This window comes from Paralichthys olivaceus, chromosome 17 (genome assembly GCF_024713975.1).
Source record: "Paralichthys olivaceus isolate ysfri-2021 chromosome 17, ASM2471397v2, whole genome shotgun sequence".
Lineage (NCBI taxonomy): Eukaryota > Metazoa > Chordata > Actinopteri > Pleuronectiformes > Paralichthyidae > Paralichthys > Paralichthys olivaceus.
Window position 1 is genome coordinate 13,964,340 of NC_091109.1, and position 21,012 is coordinate 13,985,351.

At 39.1% G+C, this 21,012-nt stretch overlaps 1 protein-coding gene across 1 annotated transcript in view; it reads right to left on the reverse strand.

The window, feature by feature from the left end:
* tgfbr1b (transforming growth factor, beta receptor 1 b) overlaps positions 1-21,012 on the reverse strand; it is a 55,833-nt gene that overhangs the window by 13,699 nt on the left and 21,122 nt on the right. Inside the window, exons 2-8 of the mRNA XM_020101418.2 lie at positions 15,683-15,934; positions 11,565-11,834; positions 8,924-9,154; positions 8,248-8,415; positions 5,147-5,303; positions 381-505; positions 11-141 (exon numbers count right to left, since the gene is read on the reverse strand). Of these exons, the coding sequence (XP_019956977.1) occupies positions 11-141; positions 381-505; positions 5,147-5,303; positions 8,248-8,415; positions 8,924-9,154; positions 11,565-11,834; positions 15,683-15,934 (1,334 nt within the window). The remainder of the gene's footprint in view (positions 1-10; positions 142-380; positions 506-5,146; positions 5,304-8,247; positions 8,416-8,923; positions 9,155-11,564; positions 11,835-15,682; positions 15,935-21,012) is intronic.

Genomic DNA, 21,012 nt, shown 5'->3' on the forward strand with positions numbered 1-21,012 from the left:
CAAGTCTTACCTCACAGCTCTGCCAGCGGTTAGGAATGTTGGGCCGAAGCTTCTGCTCACAAACCACCTTCCTCATCTCCTCCACTGATGGATCTGACTGAACCAGGTCGTAGTAGGGCAGCTGGTAGTCCTCATGGATGCCTGCCAGAAAACAAAATCTGTGGTTAATATTCTGGTTTTACATTCTGGTGGTTTTCAGACTGGCTGTTCCTGCATCCACCCCTCCATCTATGCAAATAATGGTGAGCCAATATTTCCATAATTAACTGTTCCTCTCTTGCTCCATTCATCAATCATTCCTCCTCCATTAATCTGTCAACCACCCATTCATTCACTCAATGATTCACCCTCCCTGCCATCCCCTTTCATTTGATCCTCACCTCCCATAGAGCAGCGGCTGGCGATCTCCCAGAAGACAAGTCCCATGGCGTAGATGTCGGCCCGCTTGAAAGACTCAAAGTGTTTCATGTTTATGGAGTCGTCCAGAACCTCTGGAGCCATATACCTGAGCAGAGAGATAATGGACTGTTATCAGTCTGTTCTCACATTTAAGCACCCATTGCTAAAATGATGATCTGAGACAGATGGAGATTATTGGAGAAACAGTACTGAGCTGTAGAGTGCAAAGACCAGCGCGAGCATACTATAAAAAGTGGGTACTTTTCTGTCTTTGACAGTTTCATGTCCAGAGCAGCATGCACATGTACAGTACAAAACAACATGTCGGTGTACAGCAAAGAAACTGAGTGAGAGCCACAACGCTGTAATCCAAGGTTTATATTATACAAGGGTTAAAAAAATACCAAATGTCATAAGGTGCAGACGAATGGATGTGAAAATTGTGTAGCACAATTATAGTGGTCTTGTTAAAATGTGCGGAAAATGTTAATAACCAAGTTCTTGTAGCTTGACAATGCTAAACAGGCCTTGAAGAAACAAGCTACATATCTCATTCCGTTTTAGATTGTTTTTTTTTTCTTTTTACTTGAAATGTTTACATTTATCATGACATCATGTTTGATGCAAAATGAGTTGTGGTATATAAATCTGAGAAACGTATGACCGAACAAAAAAAACTAACAATGTGCTGTGTAACCACTGACTGATTTAGATCAGCCACTTTCTGTCAACACAATCTCTCCTTCCTTGCATGGATCCTTATCCAGACAGATATAATCACAGTAATGACTGCAGCAGTTTGATGTTGAAAGGCTGTTGTTTTTATATATTGATGACATCAGTGTAAGGGATGTTTGGTTATGTCATTTTTTTCATCTTTGTTCTCTTGTTGAAATGTCAGTCTTCTTAAATTCTGTTTTATGTGAATTCATCTCTCTCATGCTGGGGTGTTAGATAGATAATTCCCAATTGCTTGTTTTGTATTGAATACAGATATAATGGCAAAACAATTACATATCTACATATTCGTGAAACAGAGTCAATTTGTTTGAAGGCAACATCTGCTCAGAGCAGAGGTTGATCAAAATTTACTTCAACAAACATTGTGTGCAACAACAACAGCCAAAAGAATTCAAGGTATACAATATTTCTGTGTTGATGAACCCATTTATGCTAAAGTGATAATAGAAAATTCAAAAATTATTTCCAGAAGCATTGTCTCCTATGTTCTCTTGTTTACTGGTGTGTTACTATTCTGTTGCTTCAGCTCTACAAGGAAACATGTCTGGGGACACAAAGAGAGCAAAGAAAAACACTCAGAGACTGACTTCGGAAGAAATTCACTCGATTTGACTCACACAAACAACTGATGCAACATAATTGCTTCATATAAACTTTGCAAGAAGACTGAAAGCAGATGAAAGGTATAAGAATGAAGGAGGAGGAGGAATGATCACTGCAGACAAAAGCTGCTTCAGTGTTTAAATGACCGCCTGACTGACAAACTCGAACAATTCTCTTAATTCTGTCAAAAAGACTAAAGCAAATAGTTGGAGCAAGTGAGCAGGAGTTGTGGAATAACGCTGGTTGATGCAAATTAAAAACACGATTAACCAGGAGACAAGTTTAAACTGGGGACAGTAAAATACTATATATCAATCTATATAGTAGTGGGTCAATTTTAAACCTTATCTGTCACAATGAAAACCTTCCCTTCAGTTCATTTAATCAGTGCAGCCATGTGAAGGCAGCAGAGCAGATGTGAGTTTAGATACAGCTTCCAATTTGAAAAGTGCCACATCGCAGTTCCATCCACTGGGCTGCCGTTATTTAATTAGCGCAGTGGAGGAATGAGAAGAACCTTGAAAAACGGACCATATCAGAGTCTCTGAGGGTGTCAGTCTTTGTACGTACTGAAATCTGATCAATCAGTGAGAGTTAAACCTGCGAGTATGGATGTGCGCAGTGTTGATGATCTCTAATGAGATGGATTCAGCAGTGTAATCAAATAATTCTCACTCTGGGCTTAAGAGACCAAGTCAAAATCAAATTCTTTAACTGATTCGTGTACACATGATGAATGGATGGCCTCCAATCCGAAAACTGCTGTGCTTCAGATAAATGAGGAAAACATCACACTGTCAACATCAGACCTTTAGCAATATTGGCAAAGAAAGCAAGAGCAACTTAGAGAGGGCTTCATTTTGTGGTAAACAACAAGGCAGCAAATACACGACATTTTAAAGGCAAGCTGTCGTCATCTATATATTCATTAAAACAGTGTGTTGAGCCGAACAAGAGTGTTATTGCTTATTAATTAATTCATAATAATAAACATTTAACCTACTGCGATTTTAGATAGAATAAACAATAGACTGAAATATAGTTCAATTGAAGATGCATGATATGCTGATGGCATTGTAATAAGGTATATTTACACATATATATGCATAGAAAGGACATTCTATTTTGCTAAAGAAGAAAAAAAATATATAGACTAAAACTGTATGTAACATTAAAAACAACAAGGGGCAGAACGTGTCACTGAGTTATTCTTCAGTCAGATGACTGTGGGACCCAAACTGCCAAAAGCTGGACAGAAAAAAATTTGTAGTCCTGAAAACAGATGCCTGCACAAATACAATTTTAATCAAAACAATATGCATTCACTTCTCACACAAAACTATAGGTTTTTAAACAAGCAAAACTTTTGGTTTGTGCTGATACTTTGCTGAAAGCTTGGCATCATGATAACAAGTCTAAAAAAGAAAAGGCACTGTCGGGATCAGATCATCAGTATGTAACATGGATTTCATCCAGAGCCAGCCAGCTTCTGTCTCCAATGACCCAAGGCTTCCTGAATCATTTAGAGGCAATGAAATACACCCGCAGCATCGAACCAGCACACAGAGGAGGAGGAAGGGGCAAGACGTACACAAGACCACAGCGAGGGGGGGCATTCCAAAGCAAAAGCTATGCTGCTATCACCATGGGAGGGGGAAGAGTGTAGGAAACAGAGCACTGCTGCCTTTCCAACCCTGCAGCTACACAGGTCTGCATTACAGAACAGGAGATGTATGGATGTAGAGAAACAAGGGGAAAGTGAAAGTTCTCTCTGTCTGGAGAACTAGAAGAAGCTGAGTGGAAATGTACAAAGCAAGGGAACGTATTTGAGTGGGTGTTATAATAATTAAATAACCTTTGAATAAAGAGACTTTTCAAAGTTTGACTTGTATCTTAACAACCTGTTGGATTTATGTGGGGCTGCGCTAGCCAATTAGTTTGCTTTTGTTTATTTACTATTAGTTTAATGACAGTTTGGGCCAAATTAAAAAAAACACAACAGTTGAACTATATCAATGCAACTGTGTTGGAGCTGCATAACAAATAAAATAGATTGGATTACAAAGGGGTTGGTTGTTTAGCACAGTTGATGAGCAGTAACATTGAATGCATCTTTCAACATGTTACATCGTATACATGTGATTGACATTAACATTTATTTTAAGTTAACCAAAGATGATTGATGGTAACACAAAAATACACAAATCCCTGAAACGTCCACACGAGAAAAATTAAAGAAGGAAGCAGATAATGAGACACTAGGCTGCCGCTGACTCACCGTAAATGTGATGAGTGTTTAATTAATTTGGCATCATTTAAAGGGCTGAACATTCAATTTTCGCAGGGAGGATTAGAGGGGTAATGTTTCCTTTCCAGATCCATGGAATGATTCTGGGTGTAAATCTGCACTAATGCCTGTGGGCGGTTTATGTGATGGAGGATTGCAACTGGTAGTTGCAGTAATGGAAATTGTTTACAGTGTTGCTACAATGCGTATATTTCACTGCTAATAACACTTATCTTTTATCACCGAATCTGAAAATAGTTTTGAGAATAAATCAATGAATCTATAAATGTCAGAAAACTCTAGGGGAAATAATCAAATGCTCTTTTTTGTCCGTCCAGCAGTCCTTAGCACAAATATCATCACTTTACTAACTAATGAATCACTTACCTCAACAGTTGTCTTAGCTCTAGTCTCTCAACACTACATGATAACACTTGTACGCCCTCACACCTCCTCTGCATCACAGATCCTTTCACAAATTCCTGATAAATCTCTGTGTTGGCCCTGATGGCTTTTCTCCTTTTTTCATAGACTCCTTGAGCTTCACAACACAAAGGAAAGACTCAAGGCTACATAGTGGTTGCCCTGGTGACTAAACAGAGGACTCGTTTCAAGGTCTGTGTTGTCCAGAGGTTCCAAGTGGCCCCGGCTGTCAGGGTGAACAAATCTCTGATGGCCTGAGCACCAACACAACCTGTGTCCACCCTCTGGAATGGCATGCGAGCCAAAACTGACAAAATGACTCATATGAACCACAGATGAAATCTTGAGAACCTTGCGAGTTAAAATAGAGTCCCCTCTTGAAGATTGAATATTTGGTGACACAATAATGGCCTGACTTCTTTATTTACTCTCCCAATTCACAGCAGTGACTTGTTTTGAAGCTCAGACCTGCTGTAAAAAAAAACACTACAACCTGTGAACACCTGCCCGCACGGCCAAGTAGAGGTGAGTTTGTCCCAAAAAGAATCTCATGTCGCGGTGGAAGATACAGCACAGAATTTTGACCAATAACCTCCTGCTACAGTGAGCGCAGGACAGGTCTGTTCAATCACAAGTCCACTGCTCTTACAAATCTGATAACAACCTGTTTACATCAGAAAGGGGTCAGGTTACCTTTTGGTTCCCACTCGGTGGTTTGGAGCGATGTCGATGGTGTCGGTGGCCGAGTCATGGCGGACAGCGAGGCCCAGGTCAGCGATGCAGCAGGTACCATTCTTCTTCACTAGAATGTTCTTTGACTTGAGGTCTCTGTGGGCTATTGCTGGTTTGCCTGAAGAGAGACACAGATTCACAAGTTCAACAAAAACCCTGTGCTGAAACCCTAATATGTATAACTGGGCGTTCTATTTATCAGGAGAAAAGTCAACATGAAAAAAGACAAGGGTGATGATTTTACTTTATATTTTATTACCAAGATAAAGCTGTTTGGGCATCATGGAGGACCAGGAGTGTCACACAAATTGCAATAAAGATTTTCATTAATGGGTGAATAATTGTACAAACAAGCATTCATAAATTAAAGATTCATAAAGATCAATCTTTAAATTAACAAATTATAAAGTAATTCAATAAATACAGGATTACAAAACAATTAATGTTTGAGGCAATAATGCATCAATAAATAGTTTAAATCAAAGAGGGGTTTAAAAAAACCAAATACATTGCTATTACAATGTAAAATACATTTAAAAAATGCAGTTTGTAAATGCAGGAGTCAGGGAAAGTATGTTTAAATGCCTGATTAAATTCTTAATATAGTTTGTGAATCTAGTTAATTGCTTATCTTTCTAAACCTCATTTTCAATTTGATTTTTTAGATTTAAATTCATTCAATTTAGAATTATTTTTGCGTTTTGAATTATCAATTGTTTTTTTCTAATTCCTCTTTTTATTGCCAATTAAAATAATTCACACGGAATTTATTCATACTGTAGTCTACTAATTATAAATGCACTTTATTATAATTAAAGGTTAAAAAATGGATTCTGTGACTAATTGATCATTGCATACTGCTATGGCATATTTAATGCTTTTTACCTATTCCCTTGACACTTGTGTTCTTCCATAGGATGGGGTAATTTCTCCCACCACATACTTTTCATTTTGTTCTGAAAGAGCGGTTATAACTGAGAAGAGAGGCCCTTTCCACCGGGCTTTTTCAGACATATCTCACTAGCAACGATTACATATGCATCGAAGGGGAAATAAGGCTTGCGCACTATTTCAATATCTGACAGTGTTTGGAATTTCAATTCTTCGCCAATGGTTATTGTTTGCAATCACAACAGACATCTTTTCCTGTCTGGACTATTGCAGCGCACTTTATACATTGCCTTAGTCAAACCTTAGTAACTCGTTTGCAGCTTGCCTACAAACCGTAGGTCTGATATAACACCAATCCTTCACTGGTTGCCAGCTAAATACAGGATTGATTCTTTCAATAACTTTTAAAGCTCAATGTGGACTGGCCCCTAATTACATTTTGGAGCTCTTGACTCCCTACAATCCCAGTCGCAACTTGAGATCGGCCAGCCTGTCCATTCCAGCTGTCCCTAGGTCTGGCTGGCTACTCAGGGTGACCAGGATTTCTCTGTCAGGGCCCAGAGGCTCTAGAACTCCCTGCCTGATGAAAGTAGGCTCACTCACTCTGTCACTATTCACTGCTCAAAACATGATTTTATAGGAGGGCATTTTTAACGTGATTTGTAACTTTGTTGCTACTGTGTTGTTTTAATTCTTTTTATCTTACCGATATTACAACTACATTTTATGTGGTTTCTTAAATGGGATAGCTTTTTTTTTGCTTTTTTGTTGATGTGTTCAGCTACACGTGACATCTATTGCACCCCTTTCCGTCCTGAGATAGGGATCCCTCGCATGTGGCTCTCTCTGAGGTTTGTAGGTTTTTTTACCGTTTTTTACAAATTGGGGTTTTCGAATATGGGCTGTACAAATAAAATTTGATTTGAGTTATTGATTGATTGATGTACTGAGCGTGTCACATGCCTTTCGTAGTAATGCCATACAAGCCAGTAGCCAGTCATATTTACCTTTAGCCTCAGCGTAGCCCCAGGTTTGGCTTTTAAAGGTATAATGGTTAAAAGGTTGATGATGACGCCAAGGTAGCACTGAAGATTATCATTCATTCTTCGTTTTTTTTCCTCTCCACAGTCACCAAAGTGCTTGCTCATTGTGGGAACTGGGGTTCTCTAAATTTAAGGTCTAGACCTTAAAATATTATGATTTGGCCCTTAAAATTTAATTGAATACCTTTATTTTTATTCATTGCTTTTTTTTGCCATGTATTTTGCTAAGCACTTTGTCACCTTGTTTGGATAAGTACTACACAAATAAAATTATCAATATTAATGTTGTAACTGGCCACCCACCCAAGCTTGAAATTGCTCTGTGTAGATGGGGACTTAACTGTTTGTGGTCAAAATACAAACATAAAATCTACAAGAAGTCGAAGGGTGAGCACTCAGAATGACATTTTTCACTGTGATAGCCACCACTGCCTGTGTGCACAAGCTCATTCTCAAGCCCGCACTAGAGGAACCCTTTATTTTCCTCCAGACGCTGTCATTTCTGTTCATTCGTACAAAACTGAAAAAACTAAATGCCACTCACGATGATGGATTTCCAACTACAAGAAGACCTGTTTTCACCTCATATTTTTAGAAAACAGACAATACAATGGATACACACATGAACAGCAAATTGTCGTCAATAAATAAATGTGTCACATTAGGCACTTTTTTCTTCTTTATCTTACTGAACATAGATAATGAGTTTTCACAACTGAAAGTCTAGACTATGGTCTGAACCAAGGTCAACGTCTTTGTTACATTGTTTACACACTGCTATTTAAGGATCAGACTTAAGACTTTTGAAAGACTTAGATCTTGACATCATCACCTACGTAGGATAAGACTACCTACGATATAGTTAAGTGCATAGAACAAAAGTAGTACAGACTTTTTTTATGCTCCAGTTTGCTTTATGGAGGTTTTTCTTAAACAATGTGATTTAGAAATTAATTAAGCAAAGTCTGTTATTTGTACTTTGCAGCTCAATCGATGAAAAATAATTGATGATTCCAATCCAATCGATAAACCTAGTAGCTGTTCAAATTAAAACATAGTTTTGCACATTTATATTCGTATCCCCAGGCTGAAACACATGTGAGCCTGGAACTAATGAGTGTGTCTCACCTTGTGTTCCCACGATCTCCATGTGGAGGTGAGCGAGGCCGCTGGCTGTGGACAGAGATAGTTTGATCATGCCCTCCACAGTGACGGTGTAGCGGTTCAGGTAGTCAAACAGGGAGCCGTGTTCATGGTAGTCTGACACCAGCCACAGCTGAGTCCAAGTCCCGTTATCTACACATTAACAGGAAGACAAGCAGGGAGATAAAGGAATTAATGTGGGTTTGTCCTTGTGCTACATGTCCTTCCTTGTGAGTGTATACGTTTCTGTGACAATATAAAAGTCTTTTAACTGCTGTCCATAGGTTTTAAACACAGGTGGAAGACACAAGAAGGGATTTTCTATGGTTTACCATTAACAAAAAATGGCATTAAAAAAATTATGAAGATAAACAATCATTTATATTGATTATTTGAATCAACACCCATCCACCCACCCACCCCCACACCCACACAGACACAGACACACATTTTGGGAGCTGTGTGAACTGTTAGGCATAGGCATTTTATTTAGCCTCACAACTGTGTGCCCTGCTTTTTCCATCCTTACAGTCCGTTATTTGTGTTAAATCATTTTCCTTTTGGCTGGCTCCAGTCTGATTTATATTCCAATCTTGTTTACTGTTTGCTAACCCCAACTCTTTCACTACGGCCTCTCAGAGTTCTTCTGGAGCGTTCTTACCTTTGTTGTCAGCAGCAATGAAGCCCAGAATGTTCTCATGTCTTAGCATCACGGTCTGGTAGATCTCAGCCTCACGGAACCAGGAGCGTTCCTCCCGGGATGAAAAAATCTTCACTGCCACCTCCTCGCCACGCCACTTACCCCTCCACACCTCTCCAAAACGCCCTTTACCAATGCTCTCCTGGAGGATGATGGTTCTGGCGATGGTCCTCTGGACCAGCAGCGGCAGACCTGGAAAGGAAAAATTATAAAAAATTAAAACATTTTCACATAAAGAACGTGTTTATTTCTGGAAAAAATGTGGAAAGATATAAAAGCAGTTAGTAGGAGGACATCCATGGAAAATGTCCAAGGCTTGAGCTCAAGGACCACACGTTCTCTCTGGGCTGATAACAATACTACCAGGGAGGACAGAAGACAGAGCAGAGCTCACTCCCTCAGTTAGTTGGGTTACGAGCATGCTCTGGGACATTCCCATGATGAGGTTTCTAGGTTGACACAGTCTCAAAATAACTTCAAACCTATTTAGAAATTTTTAGAAAGTTTTGTACTGACAACATCCTTTTATTAATTTACAGCTGACATGCACAGTGATAACATATATTTGAAATAAGCTAATGTTGACCAAACCATTCGTTTGGCTGATTTTTCAGTCTCTAGCAGATACTGTAACTGATCAACACTGTATTCTTCTTTGTTACTACTACTACTACTACTAATAATAATCACACACTCTTGATGACTTTACAAATTACAACTCAAAATCATAAAACAAAGTTAGGGTTGGTGTCATAAAGTGACTGCACATTGTGTCATATTCTCTCCATAACATCACACTGACCATAAAATCTAATGTCTATGTTAGGGGAACCTGCTTTTTGTCCACATAACTTAGGGAAGACAAGTCCCCATAATGTGACTGTGTGAACAGAGTTATGTCCACAGAGCAAGGGAATTACCTGGACCCACACACAAACCCAGCCACAACCACACAAATTGTGCAATATGGTGTTAACTGGTGGGAAGACTGAATCCAAGCAGTTCCTTGGCAGTGTGTTGGAGGTGTCAGTCCCCACAAAGAGGTGCTAATTTTCAGCTCACATAAAGAAGAGCTTTTGCCAGTGTGTGTATATGCATGCCTGACTGCACCCTGAATCTGTGTGTGTGTGTGTGTGTGTGTGTATATAAACACACATTCAAAGAAACAGGCTCACACAGGCTTTTTGTATTTAACTGGTAAAGGGCCCAGAGTTACAACTATTGTAAAAATACTAGAGTACATACCTCTGCCAGAACAATCCTACAAATGAGACTCTAATTCTAGTTCAATTATAACAAATAATGATTTGCCATAAAACATGGTAAAAAAAAATTGGTAACACTTTATATTAGGGAACACATACCAACCATTAACTAGTTGCTTATTAGCATGGATATTAGAGGCATATTGGCTCTTTATTAGTCATTATAAAGCACTTATTAGTGCCTTATTCTTAATGACCTTATTCTGCAAACAGTTTTCCCTTAATAACCTCCTAATTACTTGCTTATTGATGGTAAGTAAGGACATGGTTGTACATGGATTACAATCAAGTGCTTGAATATGTTCACTTTGTGTGTTCCCTAAAATAAAGTGTTAGCAAAAATGTGATTGGTTCTTCGCAGGTCCAGGACCAATCCCTCCAACAAGTTTGGTGAAAATCGTTTTTACGTAATCCTGCCAACAAATAAACCAACAAACACACCAACTAACTAACAAACGCAGGTGAAAACAGAACCACCTTTGTGAACTTTAAACCTCTGTTAAAGTAAAAGTAACTTTAAAGAAAATAATTATATAATATACTTGAGACATACTTCATATGTATCACACTGATGATAAACAGAAACACAAAAATGAATACAACAGAGAATGAACCATAGAAAAATGTTAAACAAACCAGTTCACTTCAGTTTTTTTAAACTAACTATTCAGCTTTAGAGGAGATTTACCAGTGGACTCTATTAATTCTGGAAAAAACATGCTAGTTGTTTCCCTCTGTTTCCACAGATTCTTATTTATCAATGAGAGGAAGAAGTGTTCTCACTAAACTCAGTGAGAAAGCAGTTAAGCATAGTTCTCAAAACATTTGCAGGCTCACACTCAGATATGCACCCCAGCAACAAACTGTGACGCAACAGTACTATCTGCTTTTCCCAACAGGTGCATTCGAAAATCTGCTGCTGTCTTTTAGATAATAAAAGACTTGGTAGAAATACAAATATGTGACATCTGAAGAATGACAGAGCCAAAATATGAGCTCATGGCTGCACTTTGACATGATTACAGATTTATGTTTATTCTTTAATTAAAAAAGTTATTTGGAGCTTATAAAAGTCTTTTTCAGCATCTAAACCTCCTAAATTAGTTTTTTTCATTGAACAGTTTCAGGGCAACAGAACAGCTTAACGAGAATAGCTCACAGCTTCTTCTTACCTTCCTAAAAGTGTTTGGTAATCATTGATTTTCAAAGTTATGAGTATGGACATGAACCTTAAAGCTTCCTAACGTGCTGAGATACATCATCAGCCCTTGCTATACTGTTAGATTCACTCTAACACACTCAAACACAGTTAGCCCCAGAGTGGCATCAGTGCCCACCTGATCCAGATCCAGAGGTGGTCATGTCATAGATGAGGTCCTTCAGCGTTGTTCCAACAGTGATGAAGGGATGGTCCATGGAGGGATCTTCTTCATTAGGGACCCGGTGGTGGTGGTGATGGTGGGCCCCGGCGGCCCCGGCTCCCAGACCCCTGTGGCTGTGGCAAACATAAAATGCCACAACAAGCAGCAGGCAGAGAACACACACTGGGCCGGCGATCACCGCTGCAAGGGCCACTGGGCCCAGAGGAGGAGGCTTTACTGTGGGGACTGCAGGAGAGAGGAGACAGACACAAAGATCAGATTAGAAAATAAAGTCAACAGTTTAAATGTCTCTACCTGATCTGTGAATGTGTATCTGAGAAACTGAGCTTAACGTGCAAGCAAAACACACACTGTTGGAAGGTTAGCATGGAGCATACGGAGGGCTGGCAACTGGCAGGCCTTAAGTGCTAGCCACGAGCCAGGAAGCTAACAGGCCAAGTGGTGCGGGGGCATATTCCATCTGCTGGGATGATGGAAGATTTGGTCCAAAAGTAACACACAATGGTTTTTTCTATAGTAAAGAAGAGATTGATCTGCATAATGCATTAAATTAGCCACGGATCCTAACATCACCCATCACAACTAAATGTCATAACACTGGTTTTAAACAAGATATTCTTCCACACATATGGGTGTGAGACAAGATCATCATTTTAATACAAATAGGTGTGCAGCCCTTGCCCATGCAACCATACAAAGACACAAGCACGCACGTATGTCACCATTGCAGTGGTGTGACCTTTCTCAAAGAGGCTGCCCAGGGAAAACAGATAGAAATGATCTTGTAGATTAATTTTACAAAGATGTTTATCTCTTTGAGATTAAGGTACTTTTAAGGTACGTTTTTTTCAATGTATATATGAAACTTGGTTTGCCTGTAAAACCACTTAACTTTTTCTTCAGTTTTCCTTTGAACTTCTTAGAGATTCGTGATAAAATGACTCATGTTTCTGCGGGTACAGATTCTGTGTGGTTAGGTCCTGCTGCTCTGCTACTGGTCTGATTAGCACAATGTGGTTTCAGAATGGTTTGGCAAATAATCTCATAACATGTCTCATAACAATGAAACAGCTTATCTGTAAAAGTAAAATCTATTTTGTTTCAATTTATAGCAGAAATTGAGAAAAGCGGAGAACAAGAAAAAAGCTGCTAAGTAAATTGCATTATGCAAAATCATTACGTGCTGTGGTTGTGAAAGAGTTTACAGCAATGGACAGAGTGGGTGCAAATGTGCTGCTTTGTGTCATTCTTGTGATGCAGTCATTTCTACATTTTATAATGCACCTTTGAATATAGATCTTTATGTACTGCTGAACCTATTCTTTATGAAGATGGTCATAATTTAATCTTATTAAAAAAGCTCACATGTGTGGCCTTAAGCCTCATTAGAACAGGTGTCAGTGTCAGAAAGGTGTTGACTGTGGGAAGCTTATGATGCTTAAGATATAGAGCGGGTCTTCTGGTGGTTCAATCGCTAGATCCTCTGTATCACGTGTCAAACAGCTCTCGGGCAAGAAACTAAACAGATTGACCCTGACGGTTGTGTTGACAGTGTGTATTGTATTTACATCAGTATTTTTACACAATAGTACTTTTCTATGGTGCATGTATGTTATGTACACTACCATTAATATTGTGTTGCACCATTACCTTCAGCTCCAAGGCGGATAATCAGGTATTTAGTGGAAGAGTAATGATCAAACCCAGATCCGCTTTGTACGATGCTGAACTTTGCTGACTTGTTTTTTTTTCTATGACTCAATGGACATTAAAATCTGGTGGAACTGCTGTGAATTCAAGATGAATACAGCTGCTGCTATCCTCTGGCACTGTCTGAGATCTTTAAATTGCGATAGCAGTATAAAAAGTGTGCAGCAGTGTGAAAATACTGCACCACAAATCTCACTCCTAATTCAAGAAAGCGACACATGCTAATTGTAAAGTTATCGGCAGAGACAGACAGCAAAAAGCAGGGTTCCTACTATTTTCTCCAGGATGTTTTCCAGGAATCTTTCCTGACGTTGAGGATAGTAATTGGTGGCAAACAACCATATAATTAAATGGTAGGCCTAGTATTGAAACAAACACCATTTTCTCCTTTCTTAATGATGCAAGGTTCACAATTATGTGTCTCAGTTATCGTTGCTGGCTACAGCCATCACAACTGTCAAATAAGGTCATCTGACCGCTTTTTATTCATTGAAAACAATGGTTTTGTTACTTGAATAACTTTCATTGAATTGTTGCAGTCACTCTAAACAACATCTTATACACAGGTCCCTCATATGAACCTGTGAAAAAATATGAAACATGCACCCTGAGCATGCCCTCGGGTGAGAGCGTGTGCGGTTTTCCTGTGTGTCTGTGAGACTGAGAAAGCGGCTCTGAGAGGAATATCAGACGATATTTAGGCTAAAAAATGTGGTGTAGATGACACAGTTTCCAGTCTAATTTGAATGTTGGGGCTTGCTGACATCTGGACGACACCACAGAGGCAGTATGGAGGCATGTAGTGTTTTTTTAGAAGGGGTCCCATTTACTTTAGTTGTATTGGATTTGACTGCAACACTGTTGACCCCAGAAACCCCATAAGTGTTTTTCAAACATTTCACCCATCCCTCCATCCGCATAGTGTGAAGTAGACGATGAGGGAATTTTAATTTTACAGTGAACTATCCCTGTAGGTTTTATGGTGTACCGGTGCACATATAGCCCTTTTAAATATATAATGACGAGGGGTAAACAATACCCAGTTGTTTGCTGAACAAAACAAATGATTTGAGGGCACATATTCATAAAGAAGAGAGAGAGTATGACATCAAACTGAATTGAAGCCACGTCGGACTTCTATGATGCAGAAATAAAAAGGGAATAAGTGTTTAAAGTTACATACAGACAAACCCCTACAAAGATTGTCTCTGAACTGCACAGAAGTTAACAAAAAACGAAATGGAAAAACTCCACTTTAAAAATTGAAATGGGAACTAGAATTGAACATTTAATAGTCGAAGAGGGATTGGCAAGCCATGAGTGAAACAAACTTCTACTAACTTCACAAGATAGAGGGAATACAGATGAGAGAATTTCATCAGCTTGTTGTATTACACCACACATAAAAAATAAACAATTGGGCGAACAGCAGCAGTACTGGAGAAAGTGTGAGCAGAAACCCAATCGCTCACATATTGTCTGGTCATGTATAAAATACACTCTGGGGCAGGGTTATTGACATTCTTGAGGAGATTTTCGGAACCCCCCAGATTGTGTGACCGGGATTTCATGCCCCGGGGACATAATTTAAAACAATCTCTGTCTAAATCCTGATGCCCGCATCTAAACAGGCCAGAACATGGAGCTGGTTGAAATGTGACCCTGCTGGTGGGGAAATATATTCCATGGGAAAAGTGACCCATTATCTCAGGACTACAGCAGAGAGTAGCAAATAGATTGTAGCAAATAGATTGGATAGAAGAGAAAAGATGGGTTGTGTTCTCTGCTGGTCTGAAAAGAATGGATCAGACATTGTGAAAAATGTGCCTGTGTGATTTTTCTTATATACTGTGTGTGTGTGTGTGTGTGTGTGTGTGTGTATATATATATATATATATATATATATTTCTATCTTGATATTCATTTTATCTCCTTAAACAGAAGAAATGCTTCTGATTAATGACTCTGGTGCATAATCCAAGCTTCTGGGGAACTACTCATTATAATATTAAAGCTCTCTAAATTTCTGTTTAATGCTGTTGCGTCATTGTAAAGTCGTGTGCAGCCCCAGCACCACAATTCTTCTCCCTCTGTTCGTTTACCTGTCTGTCGATGAGCCGGTGAACAGCGTCTGCTCTGTGCAGCTGTAGTCACATTATACAGCAGTAGAGTCTTCTCACACAATGAGGAGAGAGTCTAAAGATTAAGTAATATATAACTGTAGGTATTGATAACAAGTATTTTCCAGATGAGCTTGAGATGAAATTAGATTTTTTATTTATATTTAAAACATGAAACAGGAGGTGTGGCAGATGTGTCACAACAAACATGTAACTGCAGCAACCCTACTGTGTTTTTCTTACCGGGGAAACTATCGAGATCGGGCTCTTTGTTGCAGTAGTCCGTGGTACAGCATATTGGGTAAATACCCGTGTCATGTTTGACGGACGGGGCACAGATGAAGGGCCGGTCTCGCGGGAACAGTTCACTTTCCTGTACACACTGGCGCTGCTCAGTGGTGTATCGGCTGCCGGACTTGCGTATGGCGACGAAGCAGACGCCATCTGTCTCACAGCTGGAATTTGCGCTGCAGCGTTCACAGTAACACTGGAGGGCTGGAGGAGGAAAGAAGCAGAGAAGAAAGAGTTACTACAACATGCTCCAGTAATATGTCATGGAGCTTTAAAACATTTATCTCCAGCACTTCTGCTGCATCTTCGAGCCAAATTCATTTGACATTTGGGTTTCACCAAAGAAATCTTAGTTTTCAAAGCTGCAGTTAGACCCAAGTTGACAGTTGATCAACTGAGACTGAATAGAATTACCAGCATGTAAAATCTTCTATCAAGGCCAGGACTGGGCGCAACACATTTCTCCTACATTCATGGTAACATTTTAGAGAAAAATCGGATTCATTTCTGTTTGCGTCTTACAAATTTTTTTTCCCTCTTTTGTGGCATGTCCTCTTTTTATCCACTATCAAACATCTCATGGGGAAATTCATTTCCCCATTTCTGAGCCAGGAAACTGTTCAGCGTGAGTGCTGCTTTTTCTGCTATTTCACACCTCAATCCAAATTTCCTTATATCCGTAAAGGGAAAAAAAAGCCTCTTTCAAACGTGCACTTTCTACTTATCTTGTATTGAGAGAACTTTAAAAACTTTTTCTGTCATTGTATGAACTGAACTTCAAGACAAAAATTTAAGGTTGACAACCAATCAGAGATTTCTTAACAGCACTGTACAGTGGTGCCTCCCTCGTGGGTGTCTCTGTCTGTGTGTCTCAGTGTCTGTTATGTGGGTAATTGGGAGGAAATTCTCAAGCAGGCAATGTGAGAGGTTACATCTCTCCAGTCACCCGCACTTAATGACTAATTTTCCTGTAAACGTTTTCTCTGTTACTGCAACTCTGTGTGAAAGAGGCAGATGAACATGCAGGCATGCACGCACACGCACACAAACACAGCTGCAGTGCAGCTGGAGAGCACACGGCTGACGTCACCAAAGGGCCAAGAATCTGATCGTCTTAAAATGTGTTTGTTTAATAGTCGTCCACATCTGACAGAAACGGAAATTCAGAGCCTTGTGATCCTTTCAAGAAAATGCTGTGACACAAATGTCACAGCTTAATATATATTAACTTGCTAGTAACAGCAGACACAAATATACAAGTAATGTGGGCTCCAAATGCCGGAGACTATTTTGGGAAAGTTGTACAACGCTTTCGGAAGCAATGGGGGTTTTATAAGTGCATTTAGTCAAGTGGTATTAACTTATACTAACAGTCAAATACTCGACTTACTTTTCTTAGTCTGTGGTAATATCTGATGGCTGTTGTAGAAATCAACCATCACTGACAAATATTTAAGAGCCTTTACCTCTTTAAAGTCTGAAGTTACTCTATAGGTCTCACACACACAAGCAAAAAATCTAGCAAAGGTCACACATCCAAGTGGTGTGTCTTTGGTGCATTGGCCTACATTACAGAGTTCACCATATACACCACGTAATATCTTTACCAACAAAAAAACAGATGAAAAGAGAACTAGATTTACGAGGGATCAATATTAGCAAGTCAAAGAGGGAGACTCATGCATGCCTCACAGGTACACTTCCATTTCAACTGACATCATGTAGTGATGTGGAGAGCTTGACAAAGCGGCCTGGTAGCATCTACAATTTAAGAACAACCACCCACCAATACAAATAAGTAATTTATCATCTTTATTTCACTTGTGGTGAACTTTTTCCCAGGTCGATAGTGAATAATTGCCTGATACATTAAGTCCAGTATGGAATGAATATTCATTGGCCTAAATCTGGTTTTACCATATGGATCAACTTTCCTGAATTTCTACATTCATCTTCTACTTGTAGCTATAATATGACATGATGAGGACTTTTGGGAATTACAAGTTTTTAACTTCCCTTAATAACAATATGATGTAGAAAAATGTGCTCAGAGAGGAAACTCGAGGTCATAATTGAATCTAATAAGCAGTGCCAGGCCCCAGGCTATTCATTAAATGCACTACTTTATCTTGTGATTTGCTAATTAGAGCTAATCATTAATTAGAGTCCAAGAGCTGCGAAAAGACAGCAGGGGAAACCCCCAGATACACAATGCAGATATGTGATGTTTTGACAGGCTTTCAGTTATTTCAGAGGGTTAGAATGTAAAATGTATTCAATTCCTGATGTTTCAACTAAGCTGAGCTTTTTCTGTGAAAAGATCCTGGAACCACAGCTCTTTAATCACCTCTAAACACTGGGAAATCACAAGCCAGACAGCAAGGAGGTGCTTCTTGTCGGGAAGTCTGTTTAGCAATTCTCTAGACATTAGAAGTGGTGTTATCGAGTTCTATGAATAAACCAGGTCACTCTCTCTGTGTCCTTGCCTTCAGCACAGGGTAGACAGGGAGCTCATAGCCTGGTATCACTATGCAGCTCAGAAACACTTCATGCATGCCTGGCCACCCAAAGGCAACACAACACACTTTCTAAGAGGAGACCTTTGAATAATTAACAGGTCAGGCACACAGCGTGTGGGATAAAGAGGCTTGACACACGCAGACACAGAAGGTTTTAACAGTGTGAAGGGTGCAACAGCTTCACAGTGATGATGTTAATAATTCAATCAAAATGTTCAAATTCAAATTACATAACCGGAAAAGGTGTTTTTAATATTACTTGAAAGAATCAACAGTCTGAGAATGTTGCGACTTTATCAAAGTTTCACTGTAACAGGATTTCCTATTCGTGGAATTCATGGAATTGTCTGGAGGAAAAATCCAGACAAGCAAAGTCAAGGAGGCGAGTAAGTCGAAACAGCAACAATGTGTGTTGCATTTTTGAGGCAGATCAAACTGTGGACAACAGGAGAAAACTAAATAAAAGCCAGCTGACACTGGTCTCCTCTTACTCAACCTCAGATAAGTCAGATAAGTCTCGTCTGTCCCATACATTTGCAGACTGTCAGCACAGTGTCAGTCAGGTATGTCTCACATTTCGAGACAATAGTTAAGACTGAACGCCCACAGCCAGGACGTCAGTGTTACAGTGACTGGAATAAACTGGATTCATAATCATGAATCACTAAATACATCTGGTCGTCTGTTTGTATGCATGCACGCACGCACTTTAAAAGGTTGTACTTGTATAATTATATTATTACATTATAAAATCGTTACAAAATGATGACAATAATATCATTTATAACAATATTTTCTGTCACAATAAATCGTTCAACAAGATTTGTACTGTGACAGAACTGACTTAATATTTTCAACATGCACTAAGTTGGAGGTTTCCTTGCACAGTAACACATATCCAAGCAAAATGTGTATTGTACAGTGAAATATCCTTAACTGAATGGATTTGGAATGATTTCATTAATGCTGGAGGTGGGACCAAAGACAATTACATTGTCATGTGTCATGCTGTTGCACTTAATTTTCTCAAATAACTAATTAAAACCCTAACTTAAAAAAGGGGGACAATTAACATATGAAGATACTAACTAAAATTACAAACTATTTATTAAAAGATGTATTGCATGTGAACACAACCTTTTATTTTTGTCCATGTCTTATCCACTAAAATTGAGAAGATGGGATCTATGGGCTTCTAAAGGATGACAATCCTACTTGCCACCCACCACCAAACTGAACAAAGAGGAGGTAAAAATGATGACTGACATATCTATTTTTTGTGGATAAGAAATTGACGAGAACTTTAGCCCAGATTCATCAAGGGGCTAAGACCGACGCAAAATCAAAACCAGCTGCCAAATTAACACTGACTACGAGTCTACAGCCATTCAAGTGAATCTGTGAGGCTCAGGGCTGGAGTTCAATAGCATAATATCAAATTCAAATAAGGTTTGACATTCACTTATAAAATCTGACTCCTTTAGAATCTCTTATCCTATCACATTAAGTCCAGATTTCATCATCTTGTGCTATTAAAGTTATAAAGGGGTAAAAATCTAAGTTCCAGATTAGATCAGTTGAGCAGTTGCTAGGCAAGAAACAAGCAATACTCCAGTTTTTAATGCCAACAACTAAATCAATAAACGTACATTTTAATAAAGCAGGCATACGCATTTTTAAACCCGTAGCTTCAAGCTAAAAATGATCCTTGTTTAATGTGATCGCAGTACATTCTCATGAGCAACCGAGCAAAGTGACAAGCACAGAGAGAAGGCAGGTTTTATTCTGAAGACCCCACGCCCATTGCAGGAATGAGCACAGTTGAAGAAATGACTTGTGTTACGACCAATTCTGTCTGCTTGCTAAGGGCAGGCAATACCTATTTGATATTTTAACGGCATGCCTGTGCGATGGGATTTCTCCTAGTGTTGCCACATGCTAATGCAAAGCAACATTAACGTTTGCCACTTTTATCATCTTAGTTTGGCAGGCTTACATTTGATGATTAGCACAGAACCATAATTATAGCAGAGGCTACGTTGAATGTCATTTTAATGTAATAATGGTATGAAAGGATAAGTCAGAGTATAACCTAAGTGAATAAGATTCACCCGCAAGGTAACATGAATGTCTGTGCTACATTTAATGGCAACTCATTAATCTGTAAAATATATCCATCTCGTAGTTTGGTGGTTTAACCGACACAACACCCTCACCCAAACGCTCACCTTTATGGGGGAAAAGGACTTAACATTCAATTAAGTAAACCTGCTGTTATAATCAACCTACTTCATTGATTGTGGCGCAGACTTTCTGATATATATCAATATTCTCAAAGTTCAGGGTGATAGGCCCAATGTGCACAAGTTTTGAGTGTTATATAATGTAGACCTGTGTGTGGTTCTAAATGCAAATCATGACACAGTCAGAATGTAGGTCCAGAGATAAGCTAACCAGACTGACAAGTCTCTAGATGTGCACAGCGGTCGTTGGTTTTATAAATCAACAACACAGATGAGTCAGAAAGATGTGGAGAGGAAACCAAAGCAAACACACCAATTTCTTCTGTTATTAAAGAGGGCAACAGTGTCTGAGCCAGTTATTACTTAATTAGATTTGTCTTATATGTTTTTTTTGTTCCACTGTAAAGTTAGCAGGAGAGTTGGAGGAAGAGTTTTATTAAAAAGCATTGACCTGCGGGGATTTCACATTTCAGTGCACAGCTGTAGTCGCCAGACAATCAACTGAATGCTTTCATGAAAC